The following is a 19,803-nucleotide window of genomic DNA, read 5'->3' as shown; positions in this document are numbered from 1 at the left end:
TATTAAAGAAGAAACCAAGAGTTTATTAGGTTAAGGATTTCAAATGAAAAGAAGAATGATGTTTCAAGGAAGTAAAGATGACACATTCTACCAAATAACACTGAGAGGTTGGGTAAAATGAACACAAATTAGCAATATGAAAATTATTGGTAAACTTGAAAAGAAGTGGTTTCAGTGGGGGATGAAATTTTGATTGGAGTGGGTTAATAATAGAATAAGATATGAGATATGGAAACAACCCTATGGTTACTTTAGTATGACAATTGATATAATCTAAATAATTGGGAGAGGTTTGGAGGTACAGTGTTAAGGATGCAGATTTGTTCTTAATGATGGGAGATATTATAGTATAAGCAGGTCTTCCATGATGCTTATGTTGTAATAAGGGCCAGGGAAATACTGGAAATATAAGAAAGATGGGATAATTGCTAGACATGAGTCACTGCATAAACTCAGGAAGATATAATTGAATGTACAAGTGGAGGAGTTGGTATAGAAAGAGAGAAAATCAATCACGATAAACAACTACTTCACAGTTAGAATTAATGGCTGTCAGAGTTTCACATCCCTTACTTTCTTCAGCGTTGCTGGCCAACACCACATTACCCAGTTCATTTTGATTTGTTAGAATGCTTTGGTGCTGTGGTATAAGCAATGTCAGCAATGTGGAGCAATAGGGATCATCTATCATGAACTATACAGTACACTCATCATGTTACTAATATGTAATCAAATCTTCAGTAAAATTCTTTGCACTATTTTGTCCATGTGGGAATTAAAGCTCTTACAACATCACATAGCTACCTGTGGCAAGTTGTGTTTCAGGTTTCACATTTAAAGCTTTTTTCCCAGGGTCACCACAAAATTTAACATCCAATGCTGGATCATTTTGAAAGTGAAAGGCATAGCTATAATAATGACACTGGGAAAATAGGCATAACTCAAAACTTTCTATAGCAAATGGGATATAAAAGCATCCTTTCTTTTCCTCCGCTTCTTGATATCTTTTAATATTCAATTCAAAACATTCTATTCAATTTCAAAGCATTCTTCCAGGATTATTTTGAACATCAATAATAAATCAAAGTTAACATTAAAGAGGCCGATTAGGTTTGAAAAAAAGACAGAACAACTGAAATATGCTTAAGGATAATTTATTGAAATGACTGGAAAGGAAATAGATTCTTAAAGAAATAATAATAAGCACAATTCCAGAAACAATTTGTATACATATGTTTGATATGTTTGTAGCATTTCCAAATGAATATTGAACTTCTGTGGTACTAGTTGAATTAAAATTTGGAAAATGTAAATAGTTCATGAGTCAGATTTCAAATTAAATGAATGACATAATATATAAAATAAATAAAGGGACAAAGTTCATATTTTCCATATAAACTCATTCAAACATACTTAATTTGGGGTAACATGATACAAAGATGGAAAAGGCATCATATTTCCAGTCTCAGTCAATTCTGTGGAATAGAGAGCAAATATATAATTAGTTATGTTAGAACACGTAACTATTCAACACTTCACTTTTAACTTTGGTGTGACTAATTCACAAAAGAAATTGTATTGCAAATGCATTCTGTTGTGGTTTGGAGGCATGTAAAGTTTGTGTATAACCAAATATTACTGAACTTGAAATTGTTTCAGTGAAATGTCTAGTATTTCATAATCCCAAAAGGCTTTATATCTTAGAATTGCAATGCTATTATCTCCTCTTTTTAACCTTTACACTTGGAGTAATTTTAACTCATGAATTAAAAGATAATTTTAAGTAAAGTAAATACACATTTTATGAAGGCTAGGTTAGAAATAAAAATGCAAATAGGCTTTTGACAAAAGCTCAAATGTATTTCCATAAAAGTAAAATAAGTATATATTCTGTCTTTCCTAAAAATAGTGATAATCAAATGTAAGTATATAGGCCCTTGAAAGCAAGCCAGTCAAATCTGTCAATAGTACATAAATAAAATTAAAGTCATTTGAAATGCAAAAGATAGATAGTTTCAGGTCAGTAAATGATAGTCAACCATTAAATTGATAATTAATAAAAAAAGTTCTTGTATGTATGAAATTTTCACTGTATTGGACTTCTCTAGGAGAATTAAATGTAAAAAGACATCATGTATAAAAATGACCAATTTAATCTCCAAACTCCCAAAACTTACCAAAAATAAGGAGGGAAAATTAACTTTGAAATCTTCTTAGACCTTAAAAATAAACAAATACAAATAAATAAATAACCTCTTAGTAAGAAAACTTGCCTTAAGAATGTTGTAAGTAGTGAAATAAGCATCTCCGTCTTTTGCCTTCATATATATTTACAGCAAAAACCAGATGTGAAGTAAGGCTTGTGTAAAACAAATAAATAAATAAATAAATAACCTGTTAGTAAGAAAACTTGCCTTAAGAATGTTGTAAGTAGTGAAATAAGCATCTCAGTCTTTTGCCTTCACATATACTTATAGCAAAAACAAGATGTGAAGTAAGGCTTGTGTAAAATAGATGTGCACAAGGAAAATGACAGAACATTTTTTAGCTTTTTTTTCCAAATTCAATCATATTATTAAATTTAATTCCGGCTTTTGTAAGCCTTAATTACTTTATCTAAATCAGAATTCTCAACTGACTAATTAAACCAGAATTCATGCAATAGTTTTTTTCTCAACACTCAGTTTCCTCTACACAAAAAACTAGAACAATTATATCAGAATCTCTGGGTAAGCTTAGGCATTGGGATTTGTGGGGAAAAGTTCTCCAGGTGATTCTATTGTATAGGTAAGCATTAAGAATCACTTATCTATGAGAACACATGGACACAGGAAAGGGAACATCACACACCTGGACCTGTCGTGGGGTGGGGGTAGGGGGTAGGGATAGCATTAGGAGATATACCTAATGTTAAATGACGAGTTAATGGGTGCAGCACACCAACATGGCACATGTATACATATGTAACTAACCTGCATGTTGTGCACATGTACCCTAAAACTTAAAGTATAATAATAATAATAATAAAAGAATCACTTATCTAAACTGTTTTTTTAATTCATTTACTCTACATTTATTCTTTTATTGTACCATCACATACACATCTTGAATGAAACAGCAAAGCCAGTAAATTTGGACTTACACTAATGGGGTTATGAACTGGGGCAAGTGGCTGAGTCACAGGGTAGATCTGGTGGGTGGGGTTAAGTAGAAGTTCTTGGTTGAGCAGAAGGGCTTGAACAGGCACAGCTCTCTGAGGGTAGGGCACTTGCTGGGGGATAGGCAGGACTTTGGGCTGAGGAACAGACCACAGCGACTGAGGGGGAAGTGCAAGAGTCTGAGGAATAGGCTGAGGGACCTGCTGCATCAAGGGCTGGAGCAGAGGCAGAGGAAGATGCAGATTTTCAAGATCAGTGAGTTTTGGGATTTGAGGGTCAAAAAAGGGCATCGTTGGAGATTTAAGGACAGGCATCACTCTGCCCTTAGTGTAGACAGTGTCTTTAGCTTTAGGGACTTCCATTATTTCAGGCTGAGGGACAGGCAGCACCACAGCAGGCTGAGCAAGAGGCAGAATGTTTTGTGGAAGAAAACCATAGGGGATAGGTTCAACGAATGGATAGATCAGAGGCTGTGGCTGGAAAGAGGGGTAGATTTTATCCTGGTGTTCATCCTGGAAAGAAGGAAAAAGAATCTTTGAGTCCTTGATTAAGCTATAATTGCCATTCATAATGAATTCATTTCTCTCTTTTAGACAATGATAAATGAGTAAAAAGAGAGGAGAAAATATTTCACTTATTTTGGTTAAGAAATTATCTTGAGTCATGTGAAGAAAAATGAGTAAACTGTTTGTTGAAAAATTTTAATCCATTCACTTCATGGGTAACTCCACAGGCCAAAGTGAAATCAATGTTTGGATATTTCAGAAACACTTTTTTTAACCTTTTCCTGAATTGCCTGGATAGTTGTAGCTGTACACTTTGGTCTTCAGAGAGAATTTACTTTTCAACACAGTTGTGCCAATAGTAGACCAAATTGTTTTCATACAGTGAAAAGAGATCAGTTTAAAAAGTCTTAGAGGGACAATTCCAAGGTTTATTTTTGTTTTGTTTTGGTTTGATGAAAAAGAAAATCAGTCTTAATTTGTGGCTAATCTCAGGAAGTAATTTAACACCGGCCAAATTCTTACATTCCTTCCCTTGGGAGAAGATAGTCTCTTGAGTCTTTCAAGAGACATCAATTTTTTTGTTTAAATTTGATTTTAGAAATATTTTATGTGACTCCAAACAATTCATTGATACACAAAGCAATTGAAAATTATAATTGGGTAAACATATCACCATAAATGTAATTTAATGAAATACAGGATTTTGTGTTGTCCATATGGGAATAAAGGCAATATGGGACAAATTTTACATAGATTTTTTTACTAGCCGTATACACCTTTTCATTACCATATCCACCTTGAGAATAAGAGGATCATAGTTCCCAACCTGGAAATGTTCCCACCAATGTGTACTTGTTGAAAACAGATATACAATTAGTAATATCATTATGTATTTAGTCTGTATTCTAGAAATTAATTATGAGTTTAAAAATGCATGCATATCCTAGAAAATATATTGACTTTATCAATGTTTAATTTTTTACAGTGGTTGGTGGGTATATGGCATTTATTTTATTATCATTCTTTAGAATCAACATATATATTATAAATATTTTTGTATGTATTATACTTTATAATAATTTTAGACATATACTTATAATTAACAAATTACCTCTCCTTGCTGCTGGTCCTCATGTTTAACCTTCTCAACTTTCTGCTAAAGATAAATCATATATAAAGATATGTTACCATCTGTAAAAATTAAAGGGAGGAAATTTTGAAAATGTGTACATTTTAAATGTGAAAATTTACCTTGTATTCTGTAATAGATTCCTACAGAAAAATATAAAATAAAATTAGGTTTAGTTTTAACAATTCTTACTTTGCAATATAAATCAGGAAATAAAGGCATTAATTCTTTGATAATATCATTAATAACTTTGTATAATCATTAAAGCTTATGTATTAAACTGTTCTATATGAGCTTGTTATGTAAAAGAAAGTCAGATGAATGCAGTCAAGAAGGACATGGTACAAAAAAAAGCAATTAATAGATGCTAATTTCTCTCTACCACCATGCTCATTCCCTGAAAACAAATGATCTCTAAAACCCCATCTGATTTTTAAAAAAGGAAATACTCATTGAAAATATATTCTAATAACAATTGATACATTATGATCACTTCAAATGAATCATAAGAGTTAAACACTTCCCTTAAGGATCATATAACCTTTCTGAAGAGACAGAATCTGTTGATGTACCATTTACTTATCAAGTGATCATACACCCAAGAAGAGTGGTGTAAGAATAAATATCTACCTGACTCTCTCAGGTAGACTTAGGACTACACTAAATCTCGCTTATTTACTAAAGTGGCTATTGTAATTATAAAATGTGTCCTTTTGCACGTCTGCCTACCTACTACTTAGCAAGCTCTTAACTATCACTGGCATCTCTAACTTTTCAGTTTGTACCACAGCTCCTAGTCAATGTCTGACCCATAGAAGGCCGTCAATATATGCTTAAGGTGAATAAGTTCAGAGTAAAGAGAGTTCAAGGCAGAAAACAGGACTATATGGTTCATTAAAAAAAAGAAGCAAAATAACACAATTTCAAGTAGCAAGCCAATTTACAAAGTTCTAGAATGTTGTATTATCCAGATACTTATTGTCCTTAAACACATATAAAAGAAATATGTACTAGAACTTATATGTCATTAACATAGCTGCGTTAGCTTCACTGCCATGATGTAACACCATAGAAAAATAGCACAGGATTTTACTATTCTAAAATTGGGTAGAATGTTAACTTACCTCACTGCTTGAAAGGCTTTCTACGGTCTGTGGGAAAAAAAATTGACAACCAGCTAAATCTTCTAGATCATTAGAGAATTTTACTATTTTATGGTTCATAAATTTTCTCTAAAAAAAAAATCTCACCTCAGAGGATGCATTGGATTGTTCCTTCTGAAAAGATGTTTAAAAATTCAACTGCTATAGCTAACTCATTGTTAAACATGCATCCTACTTAATTTTTACATCACTTATGCAGAACTATCTGTTTCACAAATTTGAGAAATAAAAACTGTTATATGACTTTTGAGGTTTGAAAGGTAATTACTTTAATGTCTTTTATATTTAGTAATCTTTATTAATATATTTTTATCTTACATTTATTAAAGAGAGTTTTTTATGGGTAAAAGAAGAGTCACTTTAATTTGTATTAAATATTTTTATTATATTATTATTAATATATTTATGATCATGATTATGATTGTGTCTGTACTTCATCCCATGGATGTCTTTGTACAGACAGACACAGGATTTGACCCAGTGCCCTAGGCTGTAAGGTATATATACATTTTATCACTGGAATAAGATATATTTATCTAGCTTGAGAATCTTTGTAGTTGTATTTATGCAATATTATATTTCGTTGCCATTTTTATGATTTTTTATTACTTATTGATTTGTTTGCTTTTTCTTTAGTGACTAGCAGCACATTGGTGTAGGAAGCATTTGGGGCACTATAGGAAACTGTTGAGACAGTGGGTAAATATAAATGATTTTGATAGAAGCCAAGAGAATTCTCATGAAATTCTTCATTATTTATACAGTAAAAAATGTTGGTGATGTTATACTCTACAAATAGGCATATAGTCCACTATTTATTGATTGTTTAGGAATTTTTTCTTGTGCACATACCTCCCTTGCAAGAGCAAGAGCCACCAGGCAGGCGAGGATGAGGACCTTCATGGCTACTAAGTCCTGTGAATGTAGAAAAAATGGAATGGTGGAAGATTGGTCAATTGGATACATTTTCGTATTTAGGTAAGGTTACTTTTTATAAAACAAAAAAAAAGAGAGATAATGTATAACAAAAATATCTGCATTTAGAAAATAAATAGAATAAATACTAAATAGAAGTTATATCACATGAAGGAGGTCAAAATCCATTCTGGCTTGCGATTATCATTTTTCAAATTCCAAACTTCATTGCCAGCTATTCAGATTTTTCAGCTAACAACTCTATCCCCACTTTTAAAAAAGTGCCATTTACAGTATTGAATTATTCAAAAGGCATAAAGAAGTTATAAATATGTATGGAAAGATTTATGCATCACATCAAAAAGCTTATCCACCATGATCAAGTGGGCTTCATCCATGGGATGCAAGGCTGGTTCAACATACACAAATCAATAAACGTAATCCAGCATATAAACAAAATCAAAGACAAAAACCACATGATTATCTCAATAGATGCAGAAAAGGCCTTTGACAAAATTCAACAACGCTTCATGCTAAAAACTCTCAATAATTTAGGTATTGATGGGACATATCTCAAAATAATAAGAGCTATCTATGACAAACCCACAGCCAATATCATACTGAATGGACAAAAACTGGAAGCATTCCCGTTGAAAACTGGCACAAGACAGGGATGCCCTCTCTCACCACTCCTATTCAACATAGTGTTGGAAGTTCTGGCCAGGGCAATCAGGCAGGAGAAGGAAATAAAGGGCATTCAATTAGGAAAAGAGGAAGTCAAATTGTCCCTGTTTGCAGATGACATGACTGTGTATCTAGAAAACCGCATCGTCTCAGCCCAAAATCTCCTTAAGCTGATAAGCAACTTCAGCAAAGTCTCAGGATACAAAACCAATGTGCAAAAATCACAAGCATTCATATACACCAATAACAGACAAACAGAGAGCCAAATCATGAGTGAACTCCCATTCAAAATTGCTTCAAAGAGAATAAAATCCCTAGGAATCCAACTTACAAGGGATGAGAAGGACCTCTCCAAGGAGAACTACAAACCACTGCTCAATGAAATAAAAGAGGATACAAACAAATGGAAGAACATTCCATGCTCATGGGTAGGAAGAATCAATATCATGAAAATGGCCATACTGCCCAAGGTAATTTATAGATTCAATGCCATCCCCATCAAGCTACCCCATCAAGCTATCAAAGTCACAATTCTGTGACTTTCTTCACAGAATTGAAAAAAACTACTTTAAAGTTCATATGGAACCAAAAAAGAGGCCACATTGCCAAGTCAATCCTAAGCCAAAAGAACAAAGCTGGAGGCATCATGCTACCTGTCTTCAAACTATACTACAAGGCTACAGTAACCAAAACAGCATGGTACTGGTACCAAAACAGAGATATAGACCAATGGAACAGGACAGAACCCTCAGAAATAATGCCGCATGTCTACAACTATCTGATCTTTGACAAAGCTGACAAAAACAAGCAATGGGGAAAGGATTCCCTATTTAATAAATGGTGCTGGGAAAACTGGCTAGCCATATGTAGAAAGCTGAAACTGGGTCCCTTCCTTACACTTTATACAAAAATTAATTCAAGGTGGATTAAAGACTTACATGTTAGACCTAAAACCATAAAAACCCTAGAAGAAAACCTAGGCAATACCATTCAGCACATAGGCATGGGCAAGGACTTCAAGTGTAAAAGACCAAAAGCAATGGCAACAAAAGACAAAATTGACAAATGGGATCTAATTAAACTAAAGAGCTTCTGCACAGCAGAAGAAACTACCATCAGAGTGAACAGGCAACCTACAGAATGGGAGAAAATTTTTGCAATCTACTCATCTGACAAAGGGCTAATATCCAGAATCTACAATGAACTCAAACAAATTTACAAGAAAAAAACAAACAACCCCATCAAAAAGTGGGCAAAGGATATGAACAAACACTTCTCAAAAGAAGACATTTATACAGCCAAAAATCACATGAAAAAATACTCATCAGCACTGGCCATCAGAGAAATGCAAATCAAAACCACAATGAGATACCATCTCACACCACTTAGAATGGCGATCATTAAAAAGTCAGGAAACAACAGGTGCTGGAGAGGATGTGGAGAAATAGGAACACTTTTACAGTTGGTGGGACTGTAAACTAGTTCCACCATTGTGGAAGTCAGTGTGGCGATTCCTCAGGGATCTAGAGCTAGAAATACCATTTGACCCAGCCATCCCGTTACTGGGTATATACCCAAAGGATTATAAATCATGCTGCTATAAAGACACATACACATGTATGTTAATTGTGGCACTATTCACAATAGCAAAGACTTGGAACCAACCCAAATGTCCAACAATGATAGACTGGATTAAGAAAATGTGGCACATAGACACCATGGAATACTATGCAGCCATAAAAAATGATGAGTTCATGTCCTTTGTAGGGACATGGATGAAGCTGGAAACCATCATTCTCAGCAAACTATCGCAAGGACAAAAAAACCAAACACCACATGTTCTCACTCATAGGTGGGAATTGAACAATGGGAACACACGGACACAGGAAGGGGAACATCACACACCGGGGCTGTTGTGCGGTGGGGGGAGTGGGGAGGGATAGCATTAGGAGATATACCTAATGCTAAATGACGAGTTAATGGGTGCAGCACACCAACATGGCACATGTATACATATGTAACAAACCTGCACTTTGTGCACATGTACCCTAAAACTTAAAGTATAATAATAATAATTTAAAAAGACAAATAAAATTTAAAAAAAGATTTATTCATTAACTTAAAAATATTTCTTTAGAATCTGTTCTTGCCAGACACTGTCTAGGGACCAGGACCGCAGCAATGAACAAAATATTACAGTCCTGGTATTACTCCCTCATGGAGCCTCAGTTCTACTGGAAGAGACTGATCAAGAAAATGTGTACAAAAAAGTCACATTTTATTTTTACCTTTTTTCTTTTCACTAAACGGTTACCATGACTATTTTAGTTTATTTCTCCTCATTTCCAATAAGACTGAGGTTTTCATTTTAACACTTTCCTTATTTGTGTCACTATCCAGAGACTTTGTTGGACTATTGAGTTTGTTTCTTCTCCGTTTATATCCATCTTCCCCACATAGCTAATAATGTCTGTTCTCCTTTATGCCACATGACTTTAGAGATTGTACACTAGGCTTCTTCTCTTCTCTTTATTAAAATGTACACACGATTCTCTTGATGATCCGCCAAGAGGTCAGGGCCTCTTGCCCACTGCCGAGCTTGGGACTACCTCTTCTTGTGAAATATATGTTAATATTTTTGACCAAAATATACTAAATCGTCTCCTTGTTATGTGTTCTTACATTTTTTTGTAATTTATTTCAAAATAATGTTTGTGCCACAATATTACTCGCCACTCAAATCTTCATTCTCAGATATTGAAACTCAATTTTTGAACTAAATTTTTGAACTAAAAGTACTTCATCAAAAAAGTCTCTAATTTATTTGAGAGATGTTCTTTTCAATATTTGAAGGTTGAACATAATTCTATTACAGAAAACAAATATTTTTTCTAGATTTTTTATGAACGTTAATTAAGTTTTTATTAATTTTACTTTGCCTAAGACCACTATAAGTTCCCAAATTTTTTATTTCAGGGTTCAGAAACAGAATATAACACTCTATTATATATAATTACACATAGGGAAGATCCCACAGCATTTTCTATATTTTATAAGTAATATAAACTTTACTAATTTGATTACTAATCTACTAATATATATAATAATTTTATATACGAATGTATAATTACAATACTAATTTTATATACTAATATACTAATATATACTAATACTAATTATACTAGTTTTTATACTCATTTCTATACTATAAATATACTACATACTAGTATACTTTTATATGCTAATTTTTAAGCCAGAGCTTCATTATCGACTGGTACACTCTAAGCTACTTTTTCTTTTGTATCATCTATTATCTTTGTTTATGGTTTCCAAGTCTTTTCTACCCCATTAAGAATTTTCTTACAAAGTAAACCACATTGTTTCTTTTTTACTTAATTCTGTATTTCTGTCTCATTTTAATATTGTTTTGAAATATTACAAACTAGATAATGAACTGGGAAGTTTGAGGCTCTAGACAAGTTTGATGAGTAAACTCTTCTAAATACATTGTTTATAAACATTTAAAGTAGTAAATGCCCCCATACCATTCCCTCCATTTCTCAACTCAGTATGCTACTGCTGTAAACTACCTGCTGGACAAAGCTTTTCCAGTAATTATTTATCTACCCATACTATAATTTAAGTATAATTCTTTTTATAACTGTGATATGCTAAATCAAATTGGAAGATTAGTTCAAAAAAAGAATCTCCTTTTAATATTAACTATGAACTAGCCTTATACTGTATATATATATATATATATATATATATATATATATGTATGTATGCATAAAATTAGCTATTATATTTTCTTAAACTCGTGAAGGCTATATGTCATTGCAATTTTTTTTACCAAATTCTTCTGGGCACTTCTGTCTTTTTTAGCCTAAGTGTTAAAAATAATCTCAGTACTACCTTAAATACTTTTATTTCAAACACTATATTTTAAGTAACTACGTTCCTTCTATAGCTCAAGCTACTTTGAAATACATGGTTAGGAGAAGATACAACAAATTTGTATCTAAAATTCTTACCGTTTTTCCAAGATTGAAGAGAAGTGAAGGTAGTGCTGGATGGATGATGGTCCATCAGCTTCTGTGACTGTTTATATACTATATTTAACGACACGCTAATTTTGTGGTTTGAAATAAGATCAATAGCGAGCTTTAATTCCAAGAAGTCCACATGATTAGAAAATGATTTCTGCCTATTACATATCCCCAGAAATTCTGGGCATCATTGTAACAAGGGAACAATTCACAAGTTGATAAAAGAAACCTGTCCAGGAAATGCAATTATTCAATAACAAAAGACAATGACTGGAGGACAGTGATACTCTGGCCCTGTCCCCAAGTTATTATGGGCATAATTAGGTCTCTTTAGGGCCTAGTGGGGCCTTGAGATTTCAGTTGTGGGAAAATTGTATGTGAACGCTAGAGATACACAGGGCTTCACAAAGGCAACAGTTTCATGTGAACCTGAGCAGTTGTTAGTGCTTTATGCTGAAATGAAGAAACTGACAAGATAACAAGTCCATGATGGTAGCTTAGTTATGTGAGGCAAACTGTTTCTCCCAGGGCCACTTGATTCGGAAAAAAAAATAATTTAGTTAAAACAAATATTTTGTACACAAGATAAATAAACTTTCCTCTGTAATGGAACAACTTGAAGAGGGAATCTGGGTGGCTGGTATAGGCAAAATCCTCAGTAAATCTGTAATAAAAATTTTGCAAAGTATCATGGAGTTTTATTTACCTTTTAATATTGATTATCTCTTTTCAGGTTAAGCATAATTATGATAATATTAATGATGGGTTTTTTTGCTTAGTTCTAACCCTTTGCCAAGCACTAAGCAAAGATATTATCTTGTATAATCTTCACAAGAACATCATGAGGTAGCTCTCCTCTTCATATTTAGGTTGAGAAAACAGAGATGCCAAAAGGTTGAGTAACTTGCTCAAAACCATATTGTTAATGGCAAAGATACCAGTTGGACTCAGATCTGTCTGACTACATGTGATTCTGTTTGATCACATGTGAGTCCCAGAGCCCATGTTTTAACCTTCTGATAATTTTGTATAAAATTTATCTATCAATGTAGCATTTGGTTGAAATATGTACAATTTAATTATGCCTGAATTGGAAAAGTAGGGCCTCTGTGCTGTGTGTGGCAGGGGAGCTTGCCATTAAGGAACTGCTCTTTTAGTTGAGCCTTAGAGAATGAGTAGAATTTTGCGAGATGATTAAATGGGGATAGATATTTTGGCTGAAGAAAACACAGGAACTGAAAGAGCAACATACCAGTTTGAGGATATTCAGAGGGCATACATTGCAAGTTACAATTGCAGAGGTTTGATAGAATCAGATCATGGATGACTGTGAATGTCAGGCATGCACTGTGACATAATTCAGTGGAAGCAAATATATTAGAGATTTGAAAGAAAAATGGATTGTAAAATTTCTTGGATTTCATGACTTTATGACAATAACTCAGGTAACCTAGTAAAGGAAGTTGTTATGTTATGTTATTGCAGTAGCCTAAGACAGACATTATGATGATCTCAAGTAGGGAAATGGTCCTGGGCATCTTAGGCAATAAAAAGACAAACTTCTCATTAAAATATGAGAAATGTGAAAAATTGGGGAAATGAATTAATACATTACGCCTGAGTGACTGAAAAGTTAGCCATGTTATAAATCAAAATATGAAACCAGGCTGAAATTAGAAATGAAACACTGAGTAAAACCTTGTACGTGGTAAATTTGAAGGTGTCCAGAAGATGTTTTAAATTAAATGTGATACTCAAGAAATAATCATGAGTATAATTTTTAAAGGTAATTTATCCCTTCAAAGGAGTAAATGAAGGTCTCTAGGGAAAGAGTATCAAGTGAGAAAAGAAATTGTACAAAACAAAATTCAAGTATCCTTTCTTTTACAGGGGCTGGTATAGCAAAAGGAAATAGGAAAAAAAAAAAAACGCGGTATCAAGAAGAAGAGAGTACAGAATCCCCTTCCTCTCCTTGATATCCTGCATTGCTAGTGGAAGCAAGTGAGGTCAACAGTGAAATGCTACACAGATGATTGAGATACACTCCAAATGGTTAAGAAGTAAGTAATTTGTGAGGAATTAAAAGTAACATATGTGTACTGCCCTTCTGAGAAACTTAGAAGAGGAGATAAGGAGAACTGTAAGATTGTGACTAGGTGTACAGGGATAATCAGAACCACGGGAAGGTATTTTTAGGGTAAGGAAGACTTGTAGCTTACAAGAAAGAGGCCAATAAGGAAAGAGTTGAAACATACCAAAGAAGTGGGAGTAAATTAATGGAACAAGTTCCTGTACAGTCATGGCGAAAAGAATAAGACCTATAAAAAATGTACCAGTTTTCCTAAGAAAACAAAAAGGAAGAAGAAGAAAAGTAGATATAATACATGTTTGAGATAAAAGGTAGAGAAGTTGAAGTTAAATGGTCTTAATGTTCTAGTGAGGTGAAAGGAGGAGTTCTCAACTGAAATTGAAGGACATGGTTATACATAGCTGAATCTTTAAGTCAACTAAGCCAGATACAGAAGGACGAATATTACACAATGTTGTTTATATGTGGAATCTTGTTTTAAAAATTGAATATATAGAAACAAAGAGTAGAAGGATGGGTATCAGGGGTTCAGGGTGGAAGATAGATAAGGAGATGTAGGTCAAAGGAAACAAAGCTGCAGTTATGTAGGATGAGTAAGTTTAGACATGTAATGTACAGTGTGAGGATGATAATCATTAATATTTTATTGTATAATAAAAATTTGCTGAAAGTAGATTTTAGATGTTCTTACCACAAGATAAAAAGAGTAACCTATGTGAGGTGATGGACATATTAATTTGCTTGACTACGGTAATCATTTCACTATATAAGTATCAAAACATCATGTTGTACATCTTAAATATATGTAATTTTGAAACAGCAGAAATTTTTGGTTAATGTGAAAATGAAAATGAATAACAAATCCATGAGCAATAATTATGACTTATATGAGATTATATATCAGATTTTTTTTTATCTAAGTAGTTGTATGGCAAGATGGTGGAGATTTAGTATCAATAGGTTAAGAGAATTGTTAGGATAGGGTTGGGATTATTAGTGTTTGTGTTAAAAATGGCAAACCATCAGGTATTGGTTAAGCTAACATACTAAAAAGAGGGCTTGAATGACTAGAGATGGCAAGAAAGGCAAAGACCTGGCCTAAGAAGAGACCAATTTTGAGAAGTACAAAAACAGAGATTTTTTCAGTTGGGAATTTCAGCATTAGAAAGAAGAGAATTTCTGGATGATGACTAGATCCAAGGAATAGCCATACATTCAGAATGCTGAAAATAGGTGAACATAAAGTTTGTTAGAAGAAAATGTATTTCATATTAAATATCTATGTTTGCAGGCATTTCCTAAATTATCCAGAATGAAATGAAAAATAAAAGATACATTTGACCTCAAGGAGGTCAAAACCTTCGTGGGAAAACAGATATAAAAATCTACTTGTTACGACATGTAAGGAATATGCTAATAAAGCAGTAAGAAGGTGCAATTGACAGAAGGAGAATACTTAGTTCATTTTAGTTGATTCATGGGAGAGGAAAATAGAATCTCCATGAGGCCATGAGTCCTGAGCAGAATCTTGAAGCCAGATAAAGCTGTTAATCGAGGAGGATAGAGAATTCTAGCTAAAAATAGTTAAAGACTGTAGTCTTGGATATGAGAAACAAGTAACTAGAACTAAATCAAGTAGTGAACCTGGATAATGAAGTTCAAGGAAGAGAGAGGATGAAAATGTGAACACAAAAAGAGAAAGCAATCAGACGACGATGGACAAAGCATGCTTTGCTCCTTAGGAATGTGAATTTTATTCTGCAGATGGAGGGATCTATTGAAGAATTTAAGATGGACAGTAACATTTAGAGAATGGCTATTTTTAGAGAACAAATGATACAGGTACACATTTATTAAAATGAAACTGACCAAGTTTGAGCTCACGTTCTTTGTTTTTGTTTTTGTTTTTGTTTTCCAGTAGGTAAATATTGATTGCTAATGTTTATGAAAGTACAGAAAATTGAGGCAAAAAAGAATACTGAATCCCAGAAAAGAGCAGGGTCTTGGTCAAAGTACGAAAGTAGAGACTGAGGTAGGCTTCAAAATACTTGAGTTGTGCCCATTTACAAAATAAGTCTACAAATTTCCTTGCCTCTTTAGTGATTGCTATTCATAAGTGTTTGGCTGACTGTGTTGGATGTTACTCATTCTTATAATTTTTATTTTTTCTATTAACTGCCTATGACAGATAATTTCAGGACTTAAGCACAAATAGATGCCCTTCTAAATTAAATAAGCTGAGTATAGACCTACATAACTATTTTTCTTTATAATATACCTTGCATTAATATCATCCTAGATCTATGAATGAGGGGGACACTCCTGATTGTCACATATATTTCATATTTCTCAGAAAACCCAGGTCAATGTCTACTATACATTTGAATTGTTCAGCTGATATTCATTTTATGTTCATACTGAGCCAGGAGGAAGCCAGGAAAAGAAATGATGAAATTACTCCAGCGTCCTAAGTCCAAATAGGAAAGGCCTTAGCTACCCAATGTGGCTTTGTGGTTTAGCTCTGAGTTGCCAAGGCCACAGGCAACAAAGTTAAGATTTCTAAGAAAGTAATACAAAAACAAGCATGCCTTGTCCATTCTATATATCATTTGTTTTTTCTTAGAAAAATGCGTTATGCATTGTGCAATAAATACAACATATCCTTGTAATGCTCATCAATTTTTAGTCACACTAATCAGTATAATTACAGACTTGATTAGCCAAGAAAAGTGGGCAAAACTATGATCAAGGAAAGCACTAGAATAAGAGGCTTGCCTAAGGAAAAATTGAAAAGCCAGAGGTTTAAGATAAAACCAGGTGCTAAGAGCCCAGTAAGCATCAAAACCCAATGACAAATAAGCAAAATGTCATGTGGGGCAACCCAGGCTTTCACAATGAACAATTTAATAATTGTTATTTTCTGCTGGGCTCTGTGGCTCACGCCTGTAATCCCAGCACTTTGGGAGACTGAGGCGGGCGGATCACAAGGTCAGGAGATCGAGACCATCCTGGCTAACACGGTGAAACCCCGTCTCTACTTAAAATACAAAAAATTAGCCAGGTGTGGTGGCGGGCGCCTGTAGTCCCAGCTGCTTGGGAGGCTGAGGCAGGAGAATGGAGTGAACCCTGGAGGCGGAGCTTGCAGTGAGCAGAGATCGCGCCACTGCACTCCAGCCTGAGCGACAGAGCGAGACTCTGTCTCAAAAAAAAAGAAAAAGAGAATTGTTATTTTCAGAGGTAAAATTAGGAGGGGGGAGGAATAGCATTAGGAGATATACCTAATGTAAATGACGAGTTAATGGGTGCAGCACACCAACAGGGCACATGTATACATACGTAACAAACCTGCACGTTGTGCACATGTACCCTAGAACTTAAAGTATAATAAAAAAAAGAATTGCACCCACTGAAATTTGATAAGACAGCGCTGAACGGGAAGCAGGATATATTCAATGCAAAGAGTTCTAGTACTATTTGTTAGCAACAGAATTTGTTCACCCAATGCTCTTTTCTATATTGGGTGATGAATATGAGATACGCAAGCATGAGATGTGGGTGAAGCGTAAAGATAATAACTGCAGCCATGTAAATAAAGCCTTGAAGAAAGCAAGCAGATATGAAGGCAGGATAAAGGGTAAAATAAAAAGACATCAAATGTTCAAGGAATAATAACTGGAAGAGGATCTACATATTGTCTATGTAACATTCCAAGGTTATTTTAGAGAAGGAAAAACTTTAGACCTGCGAAGTTCCATAACTTGGTCAAGATTTTATCTCTAATTTACAGAGACTTTATACTGGAAACCTCTTTCTTCTAATATTTGGAATACTATTTAAAAACTTCATCAAAATATAGAAGGAAAAAAGGAAAATAAAATAAATAAATCATGTGGATTTATATAATGATTCAAATTTATGAAAAATATGACATGTAATTAACAAATCATTATATAAAGAGAAATAGTGTAGCATTTCTTATACAGATACAGTGTTTTAATTCCTTCAATGAGATTATTTGAATATAATCAATGACATCTTCTCTGAAATATGGCTACTAAAATTAATTAATAAAGGTAATCAAGAATCATGGAATAAGAAATATGAGCTTAGAGAATACGTTCATGAAGCAGGTATCATGAAAGCGTAAAGCCCATAACCCTGATTCATAGCACACACTTCTCATTTGATACTAACTGCTTTTATTTTCCATATAATCATAAAATTTCATTCAAGCTCAGGATACATTTATGAAGCACGTACTATACTTTAAACCAGAGTTTCTTAACCTTGGCACTATTAACATTTTAGATAGGTTAATTCTTTATTTATATTTATTGAAATATTTGCTTCATTGTGGTGCTCTGGAAGTGAACCTGCAATGTCTGTGAGGTATGCCTGTAAATTTTTTTCCTTGATTTTTATTTATTTTCTTTTTCTTTTTTTTTCATCTTTTGTGTAAGTTTCAAGGGATACATGCACAAGTTTGTTATGTGGGCAAATTGCATGTTGTGGAGGATTTGTATACAGATAATTTGGTCACCAAGGTAATCAGCATAATACCCATTAGGAAGTTTTTCAATCCTCACTCTCCCCAACCTCTAGCCTCAAGTAAACCATAATGTCTATTTTTCCATTCTTTGTGTCCATGTGTTGCTGATGTTTAGCTCCCACTTTAAAAAGTGAGAACAAGTAGTATTTGGTTTTCTGTTACTGCATTAATTTGCTCAGGGTAGCCTCCAGTTCCATCCATGTTGCTGCTAAGGACATGATATCATTCTTCTTTATAGCTGCATAGTATTAATATTATATGGTGTATCTGCACGATATTTTCTTTATCCAGTCCACCACTGATGGGCTTCTAGGTTGATTCCATGTCTTTGCTATTATTAATATTGCTGCAATGAACATACATATGCATATGTCTTTATGGTAGAGTGATTTGTATTGCTTTGGGAATATAGCCAGTAATCAGACTACCGGATTAAATGGAGCTATATTTTAAGTTATTTAAGAACTCTCCAAAATGCTTTCCACAGGGTCTGAACTAATTTACATTCCTACCAGCAGAGTATAAGCATTCCATTTTCTCTACAACCTCACCAGCATCTGTTATTTTTTGGCTTTTTAACAATAGCCATTCTGACTGGTCTGAGATGATAACTTATTGTGGTTTTGATTTGCATTTCCCTAATGATTAGTAATGTTGAGCATTGTTTCATATGATTGCTGGCCACACGTGTGTCTTCTTTTGAGAAATATCTGTTCATGTCCTTTGCCCATTTTTAATGGGATCGTTCATTTCTTCATGTTGATTGTTTAAGTTTCTTATAGATTCTAGATATTAGACCTTTGTTAAGTACAAAGTTTGTAAATATTTTATCTCATTCTGTAGGTTGTCTGTTTACTCAATAGTTTCTTCTGTGTGCAGAAGCGGTTTAGTTTCATTAAGTCCCACTTATCAATGTTTTTTGTTTGTTTCTTTGTTTTTTGCAATTGTTTTGGGAGATTTTTTGGAGTCTTTGCCAAGCCAATGTCCAGAGTGGTGTTTCCTATGTTTTCTTCTGGGGTTTTTTAAGTTTTAGATTTAGATTTTACATTTAAGTCTTTAATCCAACATGAGTTAATTTCTATACATGGTGAAAAGTAGGGTCCAGTTTCAGTCTTCTGCATATTGTTAGCCAGTTATCATTTAGTGACTAGAAAGTCCATTGATCAACAAGAAAGTCCTTTCCTCATTGCTTCTTACTGTCAGCTTTATCAAAGATCTGGTCGTTGTAGGTGTGTGGCTTTATTTCCAGTTTCTCTAACCTATTCAATTGGTCTACATATCTGTTTTTGTACCAGTACCATGATGTGTTGATTACTTTAGCCTCGTAGTATAGTTTGAAGTCACACAGTGTGATGCCTTCAGCTTTGTTCTTTTGGCTTAAAATTGCTTTGGTTATTCAGGTTCTTTATGATTCCAAATGAATTTTAGAATTTTTTTTCTAATTCTGTGAAAAATACCATTAGTAGTTTTACAGGAATAGCATCAAATCTGTAAATTGCTCTGGGCCATATGACCATTTTAACAATATTGATTCTTTCTACCTATGAGCGTGGAATGTTTT

At 33.7% G+C, this 19,803-nt stretch overlaps 1 protein-coding gene across 3 annotated transcripts; it reads right to left on the bottom strand.

Moving 5' to 3' along the window:
* Positions 1–1,138: 1,138 nt before the first annotated feature.
* CSN2 (casein beta) lies at positions 1,139–11,637 on the bottom strand. 3 transcript variants are annotated; one of them, XM_001143844.5, is made up of 8 exons: positions 11,590–11,637; positions 6,809–6,871; positions 5,918–5,944; positions 4,916–4,936; positions 4,776–4,820; positions 3,143–3,670; positions 2,178–2,219; positions 1,139–1,475 (listed from the first exon to the last, which is right to left on the bottom strand). In XM_001143844.5, exons 2-7 carry the CDS (start codon positions 6,857–6,859, stop codon positions 2,214–2,216), a joined length of 678 nt encoding a protein of 225 aa, XP_001143844.2. In that variant the 5' UTR covers positions 6,860–6,871; positions 11,590–11,637; the 3' UTR covers positions 1,139–1,475; positions 2,178–2,213. The 3 variants fall into 3 exon arrangements, with proteins under 3 accessions (XP_001143844.2, XP_054539944.1, XP_054539945.1); XM_054683969.1 differs by having other exon boundaries at positions 4,776–4,817; XM_054683970.1 differs by lacking the exon at positions 4,776–4,820.
* Positions 11,638–19,803: the final 8,166 nt, after the last annotated feature.

The sequence above is a fragment of the Pan troglodytes genome, chromosome 3 (assembly GCF_028858775.2).
Source record: "Pan troglodytes isolate AG18354 chromosome 3, NHGRI_mPanTro3-v2.0_pri, whole genome shotgun sequence".
Lineage (NCBI taxonomy): Eukaryota > Metazoa > Chordata > Mammalia > Primates > Hominidae > Pan > Pan troglodytes.
Note: the sequence above shows the minus strand (reverse complement) of the source record. Positions and strands in the feature narration are given on the sequence as shown.